This window comes from Mixophyes fleayi, chromosome 2 (genome assembly GCF_038048845.1).
Source record: "Mixophyes fleayi isolate aMixFle1 chromosome 2, aMixFle1.hap1, whole genome shotgun sequence".
NCBI lineage: Eukaryota > Metazoa > Chordata > Amphibia > Anura > Limnodynastidae > Mixophyes > Mixophyes fleayi.
The window spans coordinates 43,435,327-43,454,543 of NC_134403.1; the positions used below are offsets into that span (position 1 = coordinate 43,435,327).

Sequence of the window (19,217 nt, forward strand, 5' to 3'; positions counted from 1 at the left end):
CCCGCATACAAGCCATGGTAGCTGTGTCCCCAGGATAGGATGAAAGGGAAATAAAGATTTCCTATATCAAAATATACACAATATAAAATAAGTGCATTTGCAATTATATAAATAAGTGCCCTGCGCTATTTCCTTTAAATAAATGTATATCATAAGTTATTTATAAGTGATTCAGTCACAGCTGTCTGTTAATTTTTTCTTTTCTTTTATTTCAATATTTTATCTTTATATCTCTATACTTTCATGTTTGCCTGCTCTAACTAGAGCAGACATACCATTATTTTCAGCACAGGAGCTAATCTGGATCTTATTAGTTTGAGTAGTTTTCTCTCTTCTATTAAATTTTCTGCAGTGTGGCCAGCAAGTGTTACAGTCCTAGGTGACTTGTTAGAAGGCGCTTAGGTTTAAAGCCCATGTCCACCCAATCTAAAAAGGCTTTGAGTGTGCACTAATATTTTACAGTGGATCTAAACCCACAAATAAAACTACAGTGTAACACTTCCTCCTGACAACTAGCAAGCATATGGGGATCCATAATTTGGAAACCTTTAGTGAGATATAGAACTCCCAAGTACCTTAGAAATCACAAAGGTCCTGGGAGCAAACCAATGCAGCTCTGTTAATTGGGGAATGGTGGGTTCGTAATTCAGTAAAAATAAAGTGAAATAATGATTACAGCTTACCCTACACCGCAAGTAAACAAATTTATATGCCCCTGGTTTTTCTTTAGGATCTGAAAGACAAGGTTCTCATTTTGGAGATGCCCATCAGAGATGAGGAGGACTTTTTGACATCCTGTGGAGGGTCTCAGCAAAGACAAGGATTGTAGAGGCTTCCAGAACTCCGTACTTCCCATGTTGGGTTTGGCCATCTAGGATTTGGTGAGAACCGTACAATAAGACAAGGTAGAATGAGAGAACATTTAACACAAACATTTCCAGATTAAGTAGTGCAAATATCTGATTATGTCTATTGTCTGTGTGGGGGCTGAGGTTGTGGAAACAATATGAAAATTAGCACAAAAACCCATGTTGTATGGACACCCCATCTGACAAATGTTATATAATTTGAAACAACACAAGCAATGCCCTGTGCTCCTTACTTTGATACGTTTCTCCATCTCTGACACGTCATCACACTGGCGTTTGGGATAGACATAAAACTCCTTATAAGCTGTGAGAAGGAAAAAGAGATCAGAATATGAGATTGTATGTGAAATAGTTTTCACCGAGTTACAGAACTAATAAAAATATTTATATACTTCCGTCTATCTTGATTTACTTACTTGATCCAAAAAGGATGAGGTTGATGGGCTTGTTATATAGACAGTTAAGTGCAAGCAGTACAACCAGTTTAGCACTTTGAAAACAGGACTCCATGGAATTGGAACAATCAAGGCATATTGTTATATTCACATCCTCATACGTATCTTCAAACTGAGGTTGAAATATTAGCATGCATGCCTATGAAAAACAAAGATGGAGTTAAACTGTCAGTGGAAAAACATTTGCAGTCGGCACATTTACATTGTTCTGTACAGAAAGTTAAGGAAACAAATATCTGAGAGTGGCTGTTCTGTGTAACATTATGTAAAACACGCTGGGATCTTCTACTCTATAGGTCCATTTAACATGAGTATCCTCTCACTCAAAATTCACATCAGCTTGGTATTGTGATTTACCTCACTGTCTTGATCCGGATGGGTTTCCACCCACATTCTTGGGATATAGCCATCTTCTAGAAATACACTTACAGAAAACCCGGCATCATTTAAAGAACTGTTTTCTATTGTCTGTATTACAGCTTTGCAGTCAGTTTTCTACAATGAATAAGACAGTAAATCCATAATTGTAGATGGTAGAAATAAGTCACAATTTAAAACAAGGCAGTTTACTACAGAAAATTTTTATATAATTCAGTGAGACTTCAATCCCTCCCCCCTCCCCCTGAAGCAAATACACCTGTGACTTTTTGATACAGGAGTGTCGCCCAGTCTTAAAATAGGTTCTGGCTGTTATTCATGACCTGTAGTTTAATTATGGGAAAAATTTAAAACAATTATTTTGATGTCTGGGCTAAAATACCTATTTGCCTGGCCCCAAATACTGCAACTTAATATTGCAACACCACAATATTTTCTCTTTCATCCGGTCTGGGGGACACTGCTTACCATGGGTTGTGGAGGGGAGCTTGGGAGTTGGCACCTAACTAGTTAAACTTTAGTACTGCTGACAGACCCCTCCCCTCTACAATCCCCCTGCCTCTTCCTGTTCAGTTTTTTTAGGTGCCCAGGAGTTGGGCAATGTTATTTAGTGCTAGCGTTATTTTAATAACTTTTATTTCTTTTTTTGTGTATTTCATTTCTTTTTAGGTGGCAGTGCTGGAGTGTGTTCTACTATAGAGAACACACTCACAGCTGGGCAGCGCAGGCATTCCCCTGTCAGATGAGAGCCAGCGGCTCTCACTGACAGGGACATGGAAGAATGGATGCCAGATTAAGGAGTGAACAAGCGGTCTCACGGACCTCTGTCACTCCTCCAGCCTCCCCGATAACCGGCGCTGCCATGACAGGCATAGAGCACCGGTTATTGGATATTCAGGATGTCGGCGGCCATTTTATTTTTTTTAAATCACCGGGCTCCGTCGACAGTGGAGGAGGAAGGGGACTATACCAAGATTCCCCCCTCATACATAGGGGGGGGGGGGCGTCTGGTGTCTCCATTAATCTGCCACAAGCTATCCGTTTTTTCTATTTTTTACAAAGAAGGAATGCTGCAAGGACAGCATTACAGAAGGGGGGGAGCTAAAGCACAGAGTTCCCCCCTCCCTTCAGAGAGAGAGTTGGTCTTTCCCAGCCTTCTGGCGCCAAGAGAAGCCCGGGAAGAGTGGACAGAGCTGAGGGAGCAAGCACAGGATACTGCTGTTGGACTTCTCCCCTTTGTGGCCCTTGGGCTAAGTATCTGTTTATTTAAACACAATATCTGTTTTGTCGTGCACAACTGGGCTAGTAAGGGTTTACATTATAGTCTCCCTACTTGCCTATACATATATATATATATATATATATATATATATATATATATATATATATATATATATATACATATATATACATATATACATATATATTGTGTTTAAAAATTTTACAAGTACAACTTTTATTAACAAGATTAGTTGATTACTTGTTATTCACTCTGTTCTCTCCCTGCATTACTCTCTCTCTCTCTCTCTCTCTCTATCCCTCCACTACAGCTAATTAACTATTTAATCTGTGTGTTTGGTGTCCTTTCCTTTATTAATATGTCAGATAAGGGAAAGGGCCCTATGGCAAAATATTTCACATGTTCAAAATGTCATGTAAAATTACCTTGTGGGCAAAGGGACCCTTTGGCGCTCTGCTCTGCATGCGAAGCAGGGGTTCCCACTGCGTATACCCAGCAGGTTTCAGCCCCACCGACGGAGGAACCGGCCTGCGTGACCTCCCTGACACAGTCGGTTTCCTCCTTAGCTCAGATGGTTTTTCAGACAAATCAGTTGCTAACTACTGTAGCAACTTCGGTGGCTAGTAACACTAACCCACAGTCAGACCTCCCAGCTTCCTCAGGTTCGAGTGGATCGGGTTTGCCGGGACCTTCCACATTACAGCCTGACCCAGCCCCTGTTCTTACAGAACCGGCATGGTCTACAGCTTTTTTAAAGGGTTTGAACAAGCTTAACCAGTTGCTTGATTCCTCGAATACCCCGCCTGCTAAAAGAAAGAGACCTAGATCAGTAAATCCCCTTATGGTCCTATCAGACTCTGAAGAAGGCTCTGAGGAAGAGGGGGAAATTTATTCGGATCCTGACCAATTACACCTATTGGAACAGGAAGACAATCCCAAAAGCCAATTTGTTAATGATTTGGTTTTAGCGGTCAGACAGGCGTTGGACCTCCCAGAGCCGGAGGATCTTACCCCCAGAGACAGAAGTCTCTTTAAGAAGGATAAGAGGAAGGCCAGCCATTTTCCCCCTTCTGCTGAGCTTAGGGTTATTGCTGAAGGGGCATGGAAACAGCCTGAAAGAAGGTTTTCTATCCCTAGAAGATTCTCCTCCCTGTATCCATTACAGGAGGAAGAGGTGGTTCGCTGGGAGACTATTCCCAAAGTAGATATCCCTATTGCCCGCTTGGCAAAGCATACCTTACTCCCAGCTCCTGGTTCAGCGTCCCTTCCGGACACCAATGACCGCAAGGTGGAATCCCAGCTTAAATCCATTTTTGCGGCTTTTTTCTTTCAGACCTACATTTGCCTCAGCTTGGGTGGCTAGAGCCATGGAAGCATGGGCAGACCAGCTGGCAGAGGCCCTACAGGACTCCGAACTTCTTCCCCTAGCTCTGCATTTGAAGGAGGCTTTGGGGTACCTTTATGAGGCAGCCCAGAACTCAGCGGCGGTTTCCTCTTCCATTCAGGCGGCCTCTATTTCAGCAAGAAGGACGCTATGGCTGAAATCCTGGGAAGGTGATGCGGAATCAAAGAGGTCCGTTGAAACTATTCCGTTTTCTGCAGCAGGTTTGTTTGGCCCGGAATTAGATACCCTTATTTCACAGGCAACTGGGGGCAAAAGCACTTCCTTGCCAGTATATACTTACAGGAGCCGCAACCCACGGGCCAGCTCTTTCCGTCAGCCCTTTCGGGAGACCTCCTCTCATAGGGGACAGTCCTTTAGAAGCAGACAATCCAATTCTCGAGGCTCCTCTACCAGGGGGAGGTCCTCGTTTGCATCTAAGCGCCAGGCCTCCAAGACCCAGGAGAAGCCTGCGTCCTGACGACCACCCTGTACCACAGGGGGCCCCAGTGGGGGGACGTCTGTATCTGTTTTGGGAACAGTGGGCAGCGTCTTCCCAAGATCCTTGGATCCGGGGAATTATTTCAGAAGGGTACAGGATAGACCTGTTGGGCCCGGCTCCACAGCGTTACTTCCAGACCCCGCTACCCCGGGATCCATTAAGAAGACATGCTATACAGGAATGTGTCGCTTCTCTTCTGCTTCAGAAGGTCATCTGCAGAGTTCCAGATTGGCAGAAAGGTCGGGGTTTCTATTCCAACCTGTTCCTAGTCAAGAAGCCGGACGGCTCCTTTCGTCCCATCCTAAACTTAAAGGGCCTCAATGTTCACTTAAGGGTCGACAGATTTCGGATGGAATATCTGAGGTCAGTGATAAACGGCCTAGAGAAGGATCAGTATATGGCGTCCATAGATATAAAGGACGCATACCTCCACGTTCCCATTTGGATCCACCATCAGTCCCTTCTCAGATTCTCGGTGGGATCATTCCACTACCAGTTTCGGGCCCTCCAATTCGGCCTCTCAACAGTGCCAAGGGTCTTCACGGAGATTATGTTAATAATGGCAGCATGTCTTCACCTGCAGGGAGTCCAGGTCGTTCCTTATTTGGACGACCTACTCATCAAGGCTTCATCAGAGAATTGCCTACTTCATCACTTATCCCTCACCCGGGCGGTTCTCAAGGACCATGGTTGGCTGATAAATTCAAAGAAATCCCAGATGTCAGCGCATGGTTTTCCTGGGACTCATCATGGACACCAGCAAACAAAGAGTGTTTCTCCCAGTAGAGAAGATCTATTCAGACTGTAACTACTCAGGTTTTGTCTTCCCCAAGCCCCTCAATGCATTTATGCATGAGGCTTCTCGGAAAGATGGTGGCCTCCTTCGAGACCATTCCCTTCGGTCGAGCCCATTCTCGATGTTTCCAGTGGGATCTATTGTCAAAGTGGTCAGGATCACACCTACACCTGGAACTTCAGAAGATCTCCCTATCTCCGAGGGCGAGAGAATCTCTTCAGTGGTGGCTGTTTCAGGATCACCTGAAAGTGGGCAGATCCTTCGCTCCATTGTCATGGATCATAGCCACGACGGACGCCAGCCTGAAAGGTTGGGGGGCGGTAATCCTGCACAGTCCCTTCTTCAGGGCCACCCAGTCAGAATTCAGTCCGACAATGCCACGGCCGTGGCATATGTCAACAGGCAAGGAGGAACCAGGAGCGCAGCTGCCATGGATATAGCTGCCCAAATATTGGTTTGGGCAGAGCTATATGTTCCGGCAATATCAGCAGTTTTCATTCCAGGAATAGAGAACTGGGAGGCGGACTATCTAAGTCGAATCCAGATGACGCTGGGGGAGTGGTCACTCCACCCGGAAGTCTTCCAGTCTCTGGTTCAGAAGTGGGGTCTTCCGGTTATAGATCTCATGGCCTCCAGGCACAACAGGAAAGTTCCAAGGTTTTGCGCAAGGGCAAGAGATCCCCTAGCGGCGGCAGTAGATGTCATGACTATGTCATGGGAGTTCAGGTTGGGATACCTGTTTTCTCCAATTCCCATGCTTCCTCACGTCCTCAAACGAGTAAGGCAGGGCGGTCTGCCAGTAATACTAGTAGCTCCCTCTTGGCCGCGCCGAGTGTGGTACGCAGACATATTGTCCATGGCGGAAGGACCAGGGTTCCACCTTCCGCATCGAGACGACCTTCTTCTGCAGGGTCCATTCCAGCACCAGAGTTTACCTCAGATCAGTTTAATGGCATGGCTGTTGAAGCCAGCCCTTGGAGGTCTAGATGTTTTTCTTCCAGTGTAGTTAACACTATGATGTTAGCTAGGAAACCTGTTTCATCTCGCATCTATCACAGGATTTGGAAGGCCTACATTAGGTGGTGCGAAAACAGGACATGCAATTCGTCCGCTTTTCGTATTCCTCGCTTGTTAGCTTTTCTTCAGGGGGGCCTGGAAGCAGGTCTCAGATTAGGTTCCCTAAAGGTACAGGTTTCGGCACTTTCAGTATATTTTCATATGAAATTAGCTGATTTGCCAGATATTAGAACTTTTCTCCAGGGAGTCTTGCACATACAGCCTCCTTATGTACCTCCTACAGCTCCATGGGATCTAAACAGGGTACTGGATATGCTCAAGGGGCCTCCATTTGAGCCTTTGAGCAAGGCAGATTTAAAGTGGTTGACCTGGAAGGTCCTCTTTCTTTTGGCTATCGCATCAGCTCGTAGGGTTTCGGAATTAGGAGCCTTGTCCTGTCGAGAACCTTATTTGGTTTTCCACGAGGACAGAGCGGTGTTAAGGACCCTTCCTTCTTTTGTCCCTAAAGTAGTGTCAGCTTTCCATCTTAACAAGGAAATTGTAGTTCCGGCTTTCTCATCTTCTTCTCATTCAGATAAACAATCTATGGATAAGTTAGATGTTGTTAGGGCTCTCCGCATATATGTCAAAAGAACTTCCCAGATTAGACGCACTGACTCTCTGTTTGTCCTTTATGACGCTAATAAGAGAGGCTGGCCAGCCTCAAAACAATCCATCGCAAGATGGATTACGTCTACCATCAGACAAGCATATATAAAGGCTAACCGTCCTGTGCCGGACAGACTTACAGTCCATTCCATCAGATCGGTAGGGGCTTCGTGGGAGCTTCTGCAGACCAGCTTTGCAGGGCAGCCAACTGGTCCTCTGTCCACACCTTTACAAAATTTTATCAGTTTAATGTTTTCGCATCAGCTGATGCAGATTTCGCTCGTAGTGCTTTACGAGCGGGATTTTCAGAGTAGTCCCACCCTTAGGGGGCTGCTTTAGAACGTCCCCATGGTAAGCAGTGTCCCCCAGACTGGATGAAAGAGAAAAGAGGATTTATATACTCACGTTAAATCCGTTTCTCTGATTCCATCTGGGGGACACTGCGATCCCTCCCTTCTGTTTTTCTTCTGTGTGCTCTTGTTTGACTGCCTTTTTTATCCTTGGGCTTTTTAAAACTAACTGAACAGGAAGAGGCAGGCGGATTGTAGAGGGGAGGGGTCTGTCAGCAGTACTGAAGTTTAACTAGTTAGGTGCCAACTCCCAAGCTCCCCTCCACAACCCATGGTAAGCAGTGTGCCCCAGACGGAATCAGAGAAACGGATTTAACGTAAGTACATAAATCCTCTTTTATATGTATATTGGGTCTCATTAGATTTAGGAGCAAAGCAATAAAAAAATAAAATTAAAAAAAAAAGAGGCAAATTTGCTCCTGAACAAACCATGTACAATCAACACATTTGTTTTCTTCTTTCAACTCTGCAACCAATGCAGAAATGAGAACACTGTCATATATATATATATATATATATATATATATATATATATATATATATATATATATAAACATTATACATAAATGATACCCAGCTTAAAAGAACAAATAAACAGAATCAACTTCACATAGGTTCATATAATACAAACAAAGGTGCTGCGACTAGTGTAATCTATAAAACAAATTTAAATAAAGATTTTTTTTTTATTTTACTGTTGTGGGGAGCTAGGCTGAGAGAAGGGGAATGGAAAGAAGAGACAAGAGGTAGCGTGCGGAGGTGAAGGAAGAGACAAGAGGTAGCGTATGGAGGTGAAGGAAGAGACAAGAGGTAGCGTATGGAAGTGAAGGAAGAGACAAGAGGTAGCGTATGGAGGTGAAGGAAGAGACAAGAGGTAGCGTACGGAGGTGAAGGAAAAGTCATATATTGGGAGCTTAAGACAAGCCTGGGATTGGAGAGCTGAGAAAGTGGTACCAGGGTCCCAAGTCTTGTGGTAGTTTGGTAATGAGCTACTAAGTAAGCCTGTTATGAATTTCATTGAGGAGGCATGACGGTTTAATAGAGCAGACCATGAGGATGAAGGGTTTTTCTCCACTCTCCAGCTTCCAATCAGTAGATTGGAAGTGTTACAGATATGCATAATCAATCTATTGGTAGTATTGCTTAGGGACTTAATGGATTTATTTAGTAAGAACGTGGATGGATCACTGGGGCCCAAATGTCAGTAATCTGCTCAATAAGAGTGAAGGTGGCGTTCCAGAATTGTTGCATGGACGCTCCCACCATTTGTGGAAAAATGTGCCAACACCGCCACTGATAAGACAAAAGGGGTAAATGAAATGGATCTTGTCTGGCACCATATACCATCTTGTATATAATTTATATTAAATCTCATGTAAACAAACAATGATGGAGACTTTAGCAATACAAGTTTTTGATGATAGACCATTTCTCGTTCCAGCGTTTCCCGTAATGGTGGTTTGGCTGTTAATATTAAGTGGTATGTAATTGAAATAATACCCTTTCTACCAGCATAATAAATCATTTGTTTGTTGAACAGGGATCAGCAAGTCTTGGATTTAATAAAACCATGGATTTGTAGGTATTGAAAGTGAAGGGAAAGAGGGAGATGGTATTTTTCTTGCATCAGCATAGGAAGAAGGTGCACATTCCCCCAGAATGTGAATACATCTATAAATGTTTCTAATTCTTGAGGGAGCAATCATTCTGTCGATATTCACTAGAGAGAATAGTGGTGTTTCCAAATCGGGGATAATGGTGTGGAATTTGGTGCTACGCTAAAATGGTTTCTTGCCTTATCCCAGGCTGTCAGATGGTATGGTTGTCATAGGCCAGTATTGGCTAACGCAGGGTTTCCCAAATCCAGTCCTCAGGGCTCCCCAACAGTGCATGTTTTCCACATCTCCTTGCTGGAGCACAGGTGTCATCATTACTGACTGACACATTGTAACAGATCCACAGGTGGTCCTAATTATGTCACATGTGATCCGGAAAACCTGCACTGTTGGGGAGCCCTGAGGACTGGGTTTGGGAAACCCTGGGCTAACCTGTGACAATCCAGGTGTTGTGAAACTACAAGTCCCAGCATACCTCTCCAGCAATAAGCTGCTATATATTGACAAAGCATGCTGGGACTTGTAGTTTCACAACACCTGGAGTATCACAGGTTAGCCAATACTGTCATAGGCCAAGGATGGCTAATTTATCATGTCTAGCAGCTAACTAAAGCTCGATTTATTGCTGAAAGTAAATACATCAATATTCCAGTTGATACTGTATCTGTTATTCACAGACATATAGCAATGGTGACATGGAAATTACTTACTTTGATTTTGAGTTTGTGTGTATAGCACATAATACTTTGTACTTTTCGGGGCATCTCAATGGACATCTCCAGACAGAAAGAACTGAAATAAATAACACTTTTTACAGAATAAGAATAAGAATTGTGTAATTTCACTCACTAGAGCACCGAAGAGCAACCTAGGGGTTTTTCATAGTTAGGTTTTTGGAGTTTACTCAATGTACCCTTCCCCTTTTACATATCACACTCCCCTCTCCCAGGTGAAATACCTTATTTTAACCCTTGCCCTACATCCTTGGCACATGATATCTATGGCTAAATGTACTAATGGGTGACTACAGGGGTGCAACATTTAGATTCTACTGATGGGAGAAGCTGAGAAGCTAGTCTGATCAGGAGTGTAAAACTCTACAAATTAGGTAGGCAGCAAAATCTATTTTAAAATTTCCTCAAAGGTAGCAGTGATTGGCCAGCTCGAGATACTAGGATACCATTTGTATCAACAAAGTGCGGAACCTGAGCACATCACTGAAGATGTTCACTGTCCTCAGTAGTCCAGAATCGGGAGTGGAAAGGGTTGTTGCACTCTCTACAACAGTCAAGAGGCAGATAGCCAGGTCGCTTATGACCCGGCCAATAGTCTGACAACCATGGCATCAGAAGTGCTTCTTTCCTGTGAGATGTCTATAACAGAATGTATCACTTCTTGCTAATCAATTACTAGTCAATACTGGGAGAAGAGTGTTCCCTATTAAGTAACTTAATTGCTCTCCACTCCAAAGACAATGGGATTAATAAAACAATAAAAACTTCCAAAGCTTTCCACGAGAGATACTCCCTTGTAAACAATTTTATACTGTCTAACCGCCACTAATCGGGTGGGTACGTTATTCAAACGAGTCTTTTACAGACACTGAGTAAACAGCCAAAAATATTCTGATGACTAGAACAGAGTCATGAATTAAATGCAGACTTACATTAAAACAGACAGAGGACATTTCCAACTACACTGGCATTTAGATGGCTAGAAAATGCGAACAGAGTAAATACCGGCACTTCACTTTCTCGTGACATAATAGAGCGACATTGATTTCTTCATTTAAAGCGGCAATTCCGGTGTCGGCAATAGAGTAGTCGGAATAACGAGTACCACCGCTTTAATCAACCCACCTACAACTCCATTACCTCTTCAATCAAACCGTCTGCTCCAGCCCTATGCCTTGAGGCTCCTTTTGTCTAACAACTCTCTCTGCACCATGACTTCTTCTACCTGCCTTCAGCCTCTCTGCTCAATTGCTAGAGCATTCAGATCCTCCACATTCACTCCCCAGCCTGTACCTCGACAGTCTTCACCTCTCGCTCCCTCCACATTTTTCCTTCCCACCCCTCAAACCTCCTTCTCTCCAGGCCCCTTGACCTGTGTCAGGAATTTTGAGTAGGTTAGCTTGTCATTCAGTATGTATACAATTAACCAGAACTAGTATCTTATTCCTTCTATAGCTGGACAAAATGAATCGATGGATATATCTCATTCGTCTGTATAATCTGCAAAAAGCATTGGCTCCAATGGACCACATGAACAATGATGTCAAAATGATGTACAGACTGAACATAAACCAAATCCTATTTAGATCTAAATTTGCAGGCAAATTGCTGCTACAGCTACCGTGGTAACGGAATAGAATCCATTTTAAGTGATTGCTCACAAGGCATCGTCCATAGCGGATAATGATGAAAAGCGCTGAGCTATTGCCAAGCTTGTCTCATCCCAGTCATCCGTCCAAAGTACAACAATGTCCTTATATTAGCCAATACCTCACTTTTATGTGCACATATATTTGTATAAGTCACTTATCTGAGCTGAATCATAGGAATTCTGTCCTGTTTGTTTACATGTGAGTCAGCTGACATGCAGGCAGCACTATTTCCGAAAGTAATGACGTCACCTAACGCGTATCTCCGCCCGTAGGTGGCAGTTTCATCAGAGGTAGTTTAGGGAGTGTTACTTGGATGCCTTAAATTAGAACTCGAGACGGTCTCTCGACAATCATCTTTTCACATTTTTGCTTCGAATTTAATATGGCCCAATCAGCTTGTTCCAATTGGAAAAGGACCAATCGTTAGATCTATGCGTTGCTTAGTAACCTGCTTAGTAACCTCATGGGCCTACTGCGGCCAATCAATTATTCACAATAGGTCCTTTCAATAATCACCAATCCAGAGCAACATCCAGCTTTGTTAAAGTGTACATGTCTCTCGAGGCTGCGTGCAAGAACTCCAGAACCATGATGTGTAAATCACAGGGCTTTTCCAAATTTTAAAGGCTTTATTCCATATATAATAGGTCAACATTTCAGACATCACACAGCCCTTTATCAAGACTATATTGTAACTCATCAGCTTCAGGCAAGGTGAATCAATGCACGCCCCCTCCACGCGGTGATGTGATTGCTGGTGGGGAGTGGGGACGGCACTTTTGAATCTTTTAGTATTTAAGACTAACTTGCTCTGACACTGTAGCAGTGTCAGAGCAATAGGTTTTCACGCCAGTCTCATTCCCTGTTATGCTGTTGAGCTATCTTGTGCATCTCACTTGGATTGCATAACTGTCATTAACCCCTCGTGTATCAGTCATTGCGTGTATTTGATCACTCTCTCTTGGATCCTGATTTTGTACTGCGCTACTGCCTGTGTACCAGTTCCCAGCTTGCTAATGGACTTCCCCTCTGCATACTGATTTTGTACCTCGCTACTGACAGTGTACCAGTCCTTGGCCAGTTGACCTGCTTCCGGATTTACCTTTCTCTATCTTCGCCATGTTACGCCTAGGGGCTGATTAGGGGGCTGATTAGAGGGCCGCGACCTGCGTGTTCACAGCCGTAAAGCCCATCTCGCCTTGGGGCAGTTCTTGGGGAAGGCCGGGGAACCCGTTAGACTCCGCACCTCTATTTGGTAAGTGCTAAACCAGGCTAACACGTGTATCGATCACCCCAGGATCTCCTCCTGACACAATTATTACAGGTATCCTCTTTCACCCGATATCTTTGCCTTGATAATTGTACACCTGGGCATTAGACTTAGGTCAATACCAGTGGTGAGAGTGGCCTCCGGCGATCACAAATTAGCTCATTATGCTGACAACATTCTTCTCTACATAACCAATTTCAAAATAAATGTGACCAACACAGATATCCTAGATCTATTTGTTCCACACAAACACAAAAAGGATTTGCAGCTCAACTTTTCCTTCAAATGGCAGGATCATAAGATCAAGTATTTGGGAATGTCATGCATTATAACTGTTCCAGGAGAAAACCTAGTATCCTCCAGAGACCCTTAGGTGCAGGTGGCCTTGGCATCCCCAACTTTCACAGACACTTTCTTGCAGACCATTTCGCACAGTGCGTTCAAATGCATTCTCCTCCAAACTCTAGAGCAGTGTTGGCTAACCTGTGACACTCCAGGTGTTGTGAAACTACAAGCCCCAGCATGCTTTGCCAGTAGATAACTAGCTGATAGCTGACAAAGCAGGCTGGGGCTTGTAGTTTCACAACACCTGGAGTGTCACAGGTTAGCCATCGCTGCTCTAGAGTATGGATAGACAGAGTACCCAACCTTAGGCTCAGCCTCCTTTCGACACATTACTCTAGCTAACCCCAACCCAGAGGAATTCCTTGATGCGATCACCATCTGGTTATCTTTGGCTAATTAGACTTGCTATAACAAGACCTATAAACTATCCCTGTGTCTCTCCTATAATTCATTAATATAATACCTTCCCTCCTGGCTTTTCACTTGGCCCTTGCATGGTCAAAACAGGTTTTCTCTTTCTAAACGAATTAGGAGTCTTCGGCCAGTTTTCCAACTTAAGTGACCAGTTCAGTATCTCAAAGTACCAGTTACACCAGTATCTGCAGATAGGGAATTTCTATCATTCTGTCAAAAATGATTTCTCCAGTAGGCCGCTCGCCACAGCAGAAAATCTGTCTCCGTAGTCCCTCCTCTAAGGTCCTTACCTTTGTTAATCAGAAGACCACTGGTAAAACTAAATGAGAAATAGAGTTTCCCAAAACACTAGACATGGAGGATTGGTCCATCATATGGGAGGGAGTCACTAAATCCTTTATTAACATCCTAATTAAATAAAATGCATACAAATTACTTTTCAGATGGTACTATGTGACCACTAGACATGTATACCAAATGGAATGTATTATGAGCATTGTGAGGAACTCTTCTGTGTCATTCTATAAGTTTTGGGCGCCCTAGACGGCTTTTCCCAACCAGCATTTACTCTTGTTTGTGTTAAAGTTAAAGTATTAGTTGTATCATATACAAACAATATTGTTCTCATAGCACTGTTATTTATTTTAAGATCTTTAATAAACAGTTTGAAATATATATGGCATGATGGTTACTGTGAGATAAATGTAGACAATACATTTAAATCATAACACTCTCTTGGTCCAAAATAACATGACAGTGATCTATCACACTTACCCTTTCGCTGCCATGCCACTTTCAATACCCACTTTTGTTACAACATCCTGTGCAAGAAAAAAAATATTAAAGTAAACATGAACAATTGTAATTATAACCTTATTACTACTCTGGAACTCATTTACGAAGTGAAAACTGCAGACGTGCAAGGGGTGATTCTACAGTAGTATAGAATGTTGTATTTTGGGGTGACGTTTATACTTTTACACAGTGTGGCTCTTCATGTTTTTCTGCCCAACCCCAAGGCAAGGTGCACTTCTAGTTTGCAGAGCAGTCTCCAAAGACTGAAAAATCGGTGTACAACTAGCAGGGCCGGGCAGTACAGACAGAGGCAGCAGTGCAAAAACAATGCTATCAGTAGTGCGCATTCCGTGCACGCTATAAAAACCCTCCTCTGTGGTCTTAACCAGCATCACTAATATAATGAAACATACAGAAATAGGATTACCTGTGTATTTTCTTTTAACGCTTTATCTTGTTGCCAAGAAGCCACAGTTCCAGGAATGGAGAAAGTAATCCAGGAATACAGACAAGTCAACTCAGTAACGTAACTGATTTTAATCACTACAGTTGATTTGGGTGGCAAATTTCCCACACTCACTGTGAAGACATCCTAAAAATAAAATCAGAAAGGAATATAACCTACATCAGCACTGGGACTGTCCATCAGCCTTTCTGTGTATGACACATTCAAGCACAAGTATCTGTAAGGGTATGGTACTAAGGGTAAGCAATGCCTTTACTAATCCACTGTAAAGAGTCACTACCTCAAACAAATGGGGCCACAGCCACATTGAGACCCAATTGTAGTTTGCTTTAAAATAATCAAGAAGAAAATTAAGGAGATTAAAGCATAAAAGAGGAGTAACTTTGCACATGGACAAAACCATGTTGCATTGGTGGGGGAAGGTAAATTTAAAATGTGGAGACAGATTTATATTTGGGGTAGGGCATGTCCTAGATCAACTTTACGTTTCAGTGTAAAAATAAATCTATTAAGTATTTGTGTGCTACGTGAAAAAACAGCCAGTATTTAACTTATGTGCAAATAATAAACTGATTTTCACCCCTTGCATTGTAACATGATTTATCCTAGAGAACATTAACTCCTTTCTTTTGTCTTACCTTCCTTAATGACTCAGGCTCGATGAGCGCATGTATTAGAGTTTACAGAGTCATACGTTCAGTTTATTAATTTGTATTGTGATCAGTCTTCTCCTACTGCCTTCATTGTAAAACTATACAATTCCATTCACTTATATTCCCATTACAATTTTAATTCTGTCACTTCTAAATTTCCACTTCGACCACTAATTGTGATTTTAAAAAATGGGACCTTTGAGTCTCTAAAATGTTAATCTAGTAAAACTTTCAAGTTTTGCAAGAAGCTCCAGTATGCTGTGTTTTTAATTATTTGATAAAATGGTAAAATCAGAGTTGCAGCAATTGCTAGTTGGCACAACGGGTCTACTGCTTCCAAAGTATGGTTATTGCAAAGGAGCGATCACTTCTGAATACGCAACCCACAATGATGTCATCGCAGCACGGTATGAGTTGGTGCGTCTTTAAAGCAGACCGTAAGATAACATAAGTTGATGAAGTTTGGACAGTATATATGGAGTTTGAATGGAACTGTCTTAATAGAATGTGCCGTGTTAGTTTTTAGTTGATTTGTATGTCTGTAAGTAGAAAGTGACTACATTATTCTTGTAAGTTTTGCAGATTGCGTGGAAATTGTGAGAAAATGGGTTCAGTGTAAAAAATATAGCTGAGATTGTGACTACACACATTCATCAATCATACTTGACCCCCCAAGTTGCGCCTTGCAATAATATATTGTCTAGGAACAGATGGGGTGTGAGAAAGTGATTCACTTGCATGGAGGCAGGGGCACATGGGGAGAGTTGACAAAGGAGAAGGGGTACATGGATAACATACCGGAGAGATGATGAAACATAGGGGATACATTATGGGAAGTTGAAGAGACACAAGAGATATGTTAGCGAATATAAGTACACAAAGGATACATGGGTACACAGGTAACATTAGAGAAAGGTGAAGTCACACAGGAGACATGAGGGAGAAGTGGCGGAAACACAGGAGAAAGGTAATTGGACACAGGGAAAGTGGGGAACACATCTACCATCAAAATTTATTGTTTTATATTATATACTATATAGTGTTAAAATGCATCTAAAATTAATTTTATACTCTCTAATTCTCTAAAGTGTCTGGGAGTCTTGGCAGCTCCTGGCCAATCAATTAATTTTCCATACCAGCAGTTCTAATTTGCCACTTCGACCACTGGTAAAGACTATTACTGAAAATACCTATTATTAATAAGAATATTATCTTAAATGAGACTTTGTGGACAACTTTTCTTGATATAATATGCATTATTCCCTGCATCATCCTGTGGGAATCAGAGTAAATAGAGCAGACAGTGAAATAAGAACTGGGTTTAAACCAGAACCTACTCTTTGTCAGTGATAATGAAGGTAGGTACTAAATGGTCATTACGATATTAGCATCATTAGTATATTTGTCTCATCATTGGAGTCTCATGCTTTCAGACGGTAAGTAGCACCAAATTAGCTACCCTTTTACAGTTATTTTGCTTTTTCTCCAATTGTATGGTATGCTTCATATATAAAAGTACAATAAAACAGTACTAACAGAAACACTTTGAAAAGAGAACCTACAGGTGCGTCTTGATCCATGAGATAAGCTCCGTGACCTTTTTCGATAGCAGCTTTATACTCATGATGTGCCTCCTGCTTTTCTTTAACCTGTGGAAAATAATATTGGTTATCAGGAATTACAAAGAACAAAGCCTTTGCCTGAACAAAATACAAAAGCATTTACTGTACCTCTCCTACAATGTGTTTCCCATTGATAAATGCTTCAAACCCACATACGGCTGCTGTGCTGTCCAGAGGGAAAACATATTTTGCTTCAATGGGGAAGATGGAATTATTCTTATAGGTCTGGAAAATGATCACCTATTGTAGGAAGAGATTAGTAGGAGTGTCAGAGAAATCACTGTTGTCTTCTAGAATCTGACGTCTATGAAAGCCACAAGTACCTGAGCTGCAAGGTCCATTAATCGAGCTTTGACGTGAATGCTCTCTAAAGGAATCTGTTGCCCACCAGTGCCCTGCAGACCAGCTTTTGTGATCTTTGCTTCTGGGAGATCCTCCAATGAAACATCTGTTAAATACACAGTTATATTATGTAGTCAATTTCAGAGCAACAGGTATTCACGGACTGAAAAGTTGGTGAGTTTAAGAGCTTGTCCATTCTGGGAAAATCATTATCATCAGCTGTGTCTGGCATTTAATCCCTACATGCCAAATCTAAACCCTTAAAAGTCCAAAACATAACTATAAATACAAATATACAAAAAGGAGCTATTGTAACTGGAAACTTAATATCCAGAATATTTAGAAAACACTATAGACTATAAGAAAGGCACTACAGACACATATATGTCATACACACACGTCATGATCACCAAGAACCTCCTCTGTCAGGTCACCATGACAACAAAGAAATATGTCCAGTCAACCACAGCATGTCTCCTACTGACCTCACTACTTCATCTCTGCACTAGATGTTTACTGCCTGACAGCTAACTCTCCAGTTCACATGCTAGGAGCTATCAGACATGTGGTGATTATAGGTAACATGTTTAGCTGTGCTAATACTGTGGGTTTCCCTACAGTGCAATTCTGAACATGTTGTAAGATGTCCCTGATGAAGCCAATTTGGTGAAATGCATTGGTTTAGGAGATCTCACTTAACAGTACTTGATCGGATATCTGTTTCGAGGTACAAGGATCAGAACTTGCGTAGTGGTTAGCACTTCTGCCTTACAGCACTAGGGTCATGAATTCAATTCTCAACCATGGCCTTATCTGTGAGGAATTTGTATGTTCTCTCCGTGTTTGCGTGGGTTTTCTCCAGGTTCTTCGGTTTCCTCCCACACGCCAAAAAACATACTGGTAGGTTAATTGGCTGCTAACAAAATTGACCCTAGTCTGTGTCTGTCTTGTCTGTGTCGTGTCTGTGTCTGTGTGTGTGTGTGTGTGTGTGTTAGGGAATTCAGACTGTAAGCCCCAATGGGGCAGGGACTGAGTGAGTCTGTACAGCGCTGCGGAATTAATGGCGTTATATAAATAAATGGTGATGATGAAATACCATTCAAACGCTGTGGAACGCTAAAAACAGCGCAACAGCCGTTACCGGAAGTTTGGCATTTGGAACGCAGGGTACGTTCCAATCCATAGGAAGTGCATCGGATCTAAACATTCCAGCAGTCCGCTGTCATGGACACAGATGGGACATCATACACATAGTCCCTAACTGCTTGGAAAGACCCTGTGCTACAATTATCAGGACATCACAAGAGACAGCATCATTCATGTGAGTACTCACATAATTTATATACAATACAAGCGGACCCAACCTTGGAAAACAGATTGAGGACATGTAATATTGCACAACACTGACGAGTGGGTGTGTGAATATCAGAGACATTATTGGTAAAATTGAACTTTAAATATCACAACAGACTTACAGGTGAAACCTGTTGGCATTTAAGCTATATATCATTGAATAAGCTTAAACTATTGTTATAGGCCAGTGAAATGTATGGCTTATGGTCTATAGTGATTTATTTACAAGTGAATATTATTGTGGAACATAGGTTTTTATTAAAGAATTGTGGACTTTACTCAGATTGTCTTATTCACTGATTTACACATATGTGGCGCC

General features: G+C 42.3%; 1 protein-coding gene across 4 annotated transcripts in view; it reads right to left on the minus strand.

Moving 5' to 3' along the window:
* Positions 1-19,217, minus strand: part of LOC142140899 (protein mono-ADP-ribosyltransferase PARP4-like) — a 219,748-nt gene that overhangs the window by 149,413 nt on the left and 51,118 nt on the right. For all 4 annotated transcript variants that reach the window (XM_075198874.1, XM_075198875.1, XM_075198873.1 and 1 more), the window contains exons 15-24: positions 17,527-17,651; positions 17,312-17,443; positions 17,144-17,230; positions 14,890-15,054; positions 14,442-14,488; positions 9,963-10,044; positions 1,682-1,819; positions 1,286-1,463; positions 1,103-1,173; positions 684-871 (exon numbers count right to left, since the gene is read on the minus strand). In XM_075198874.1, coding sequence (XP_075054975.1) covers positions 684-871; positions 1,103-1,173; positions 1,286-1,463; positions 1,682-1,819; positions 9,963-10,044; positions 14,442-14,488; positions 14,890-15,054; positions 17,144-17,230; positions 17,312-17,443; positions 17,527-17,651 — 1,213 coding nt within the window. The remainder of the gene's footprint in view (positions 1-683; positions 872-1,102; positions 1,174-1,285; positions 1,464-1,681; positions 1,820-9,962; positions 10,045-14,441; positions 14,489-14,889; positions 15,055-17,143; positions 17,231-17,311; positions 17,444-17,526; positions 17,652-19,217) is intronic.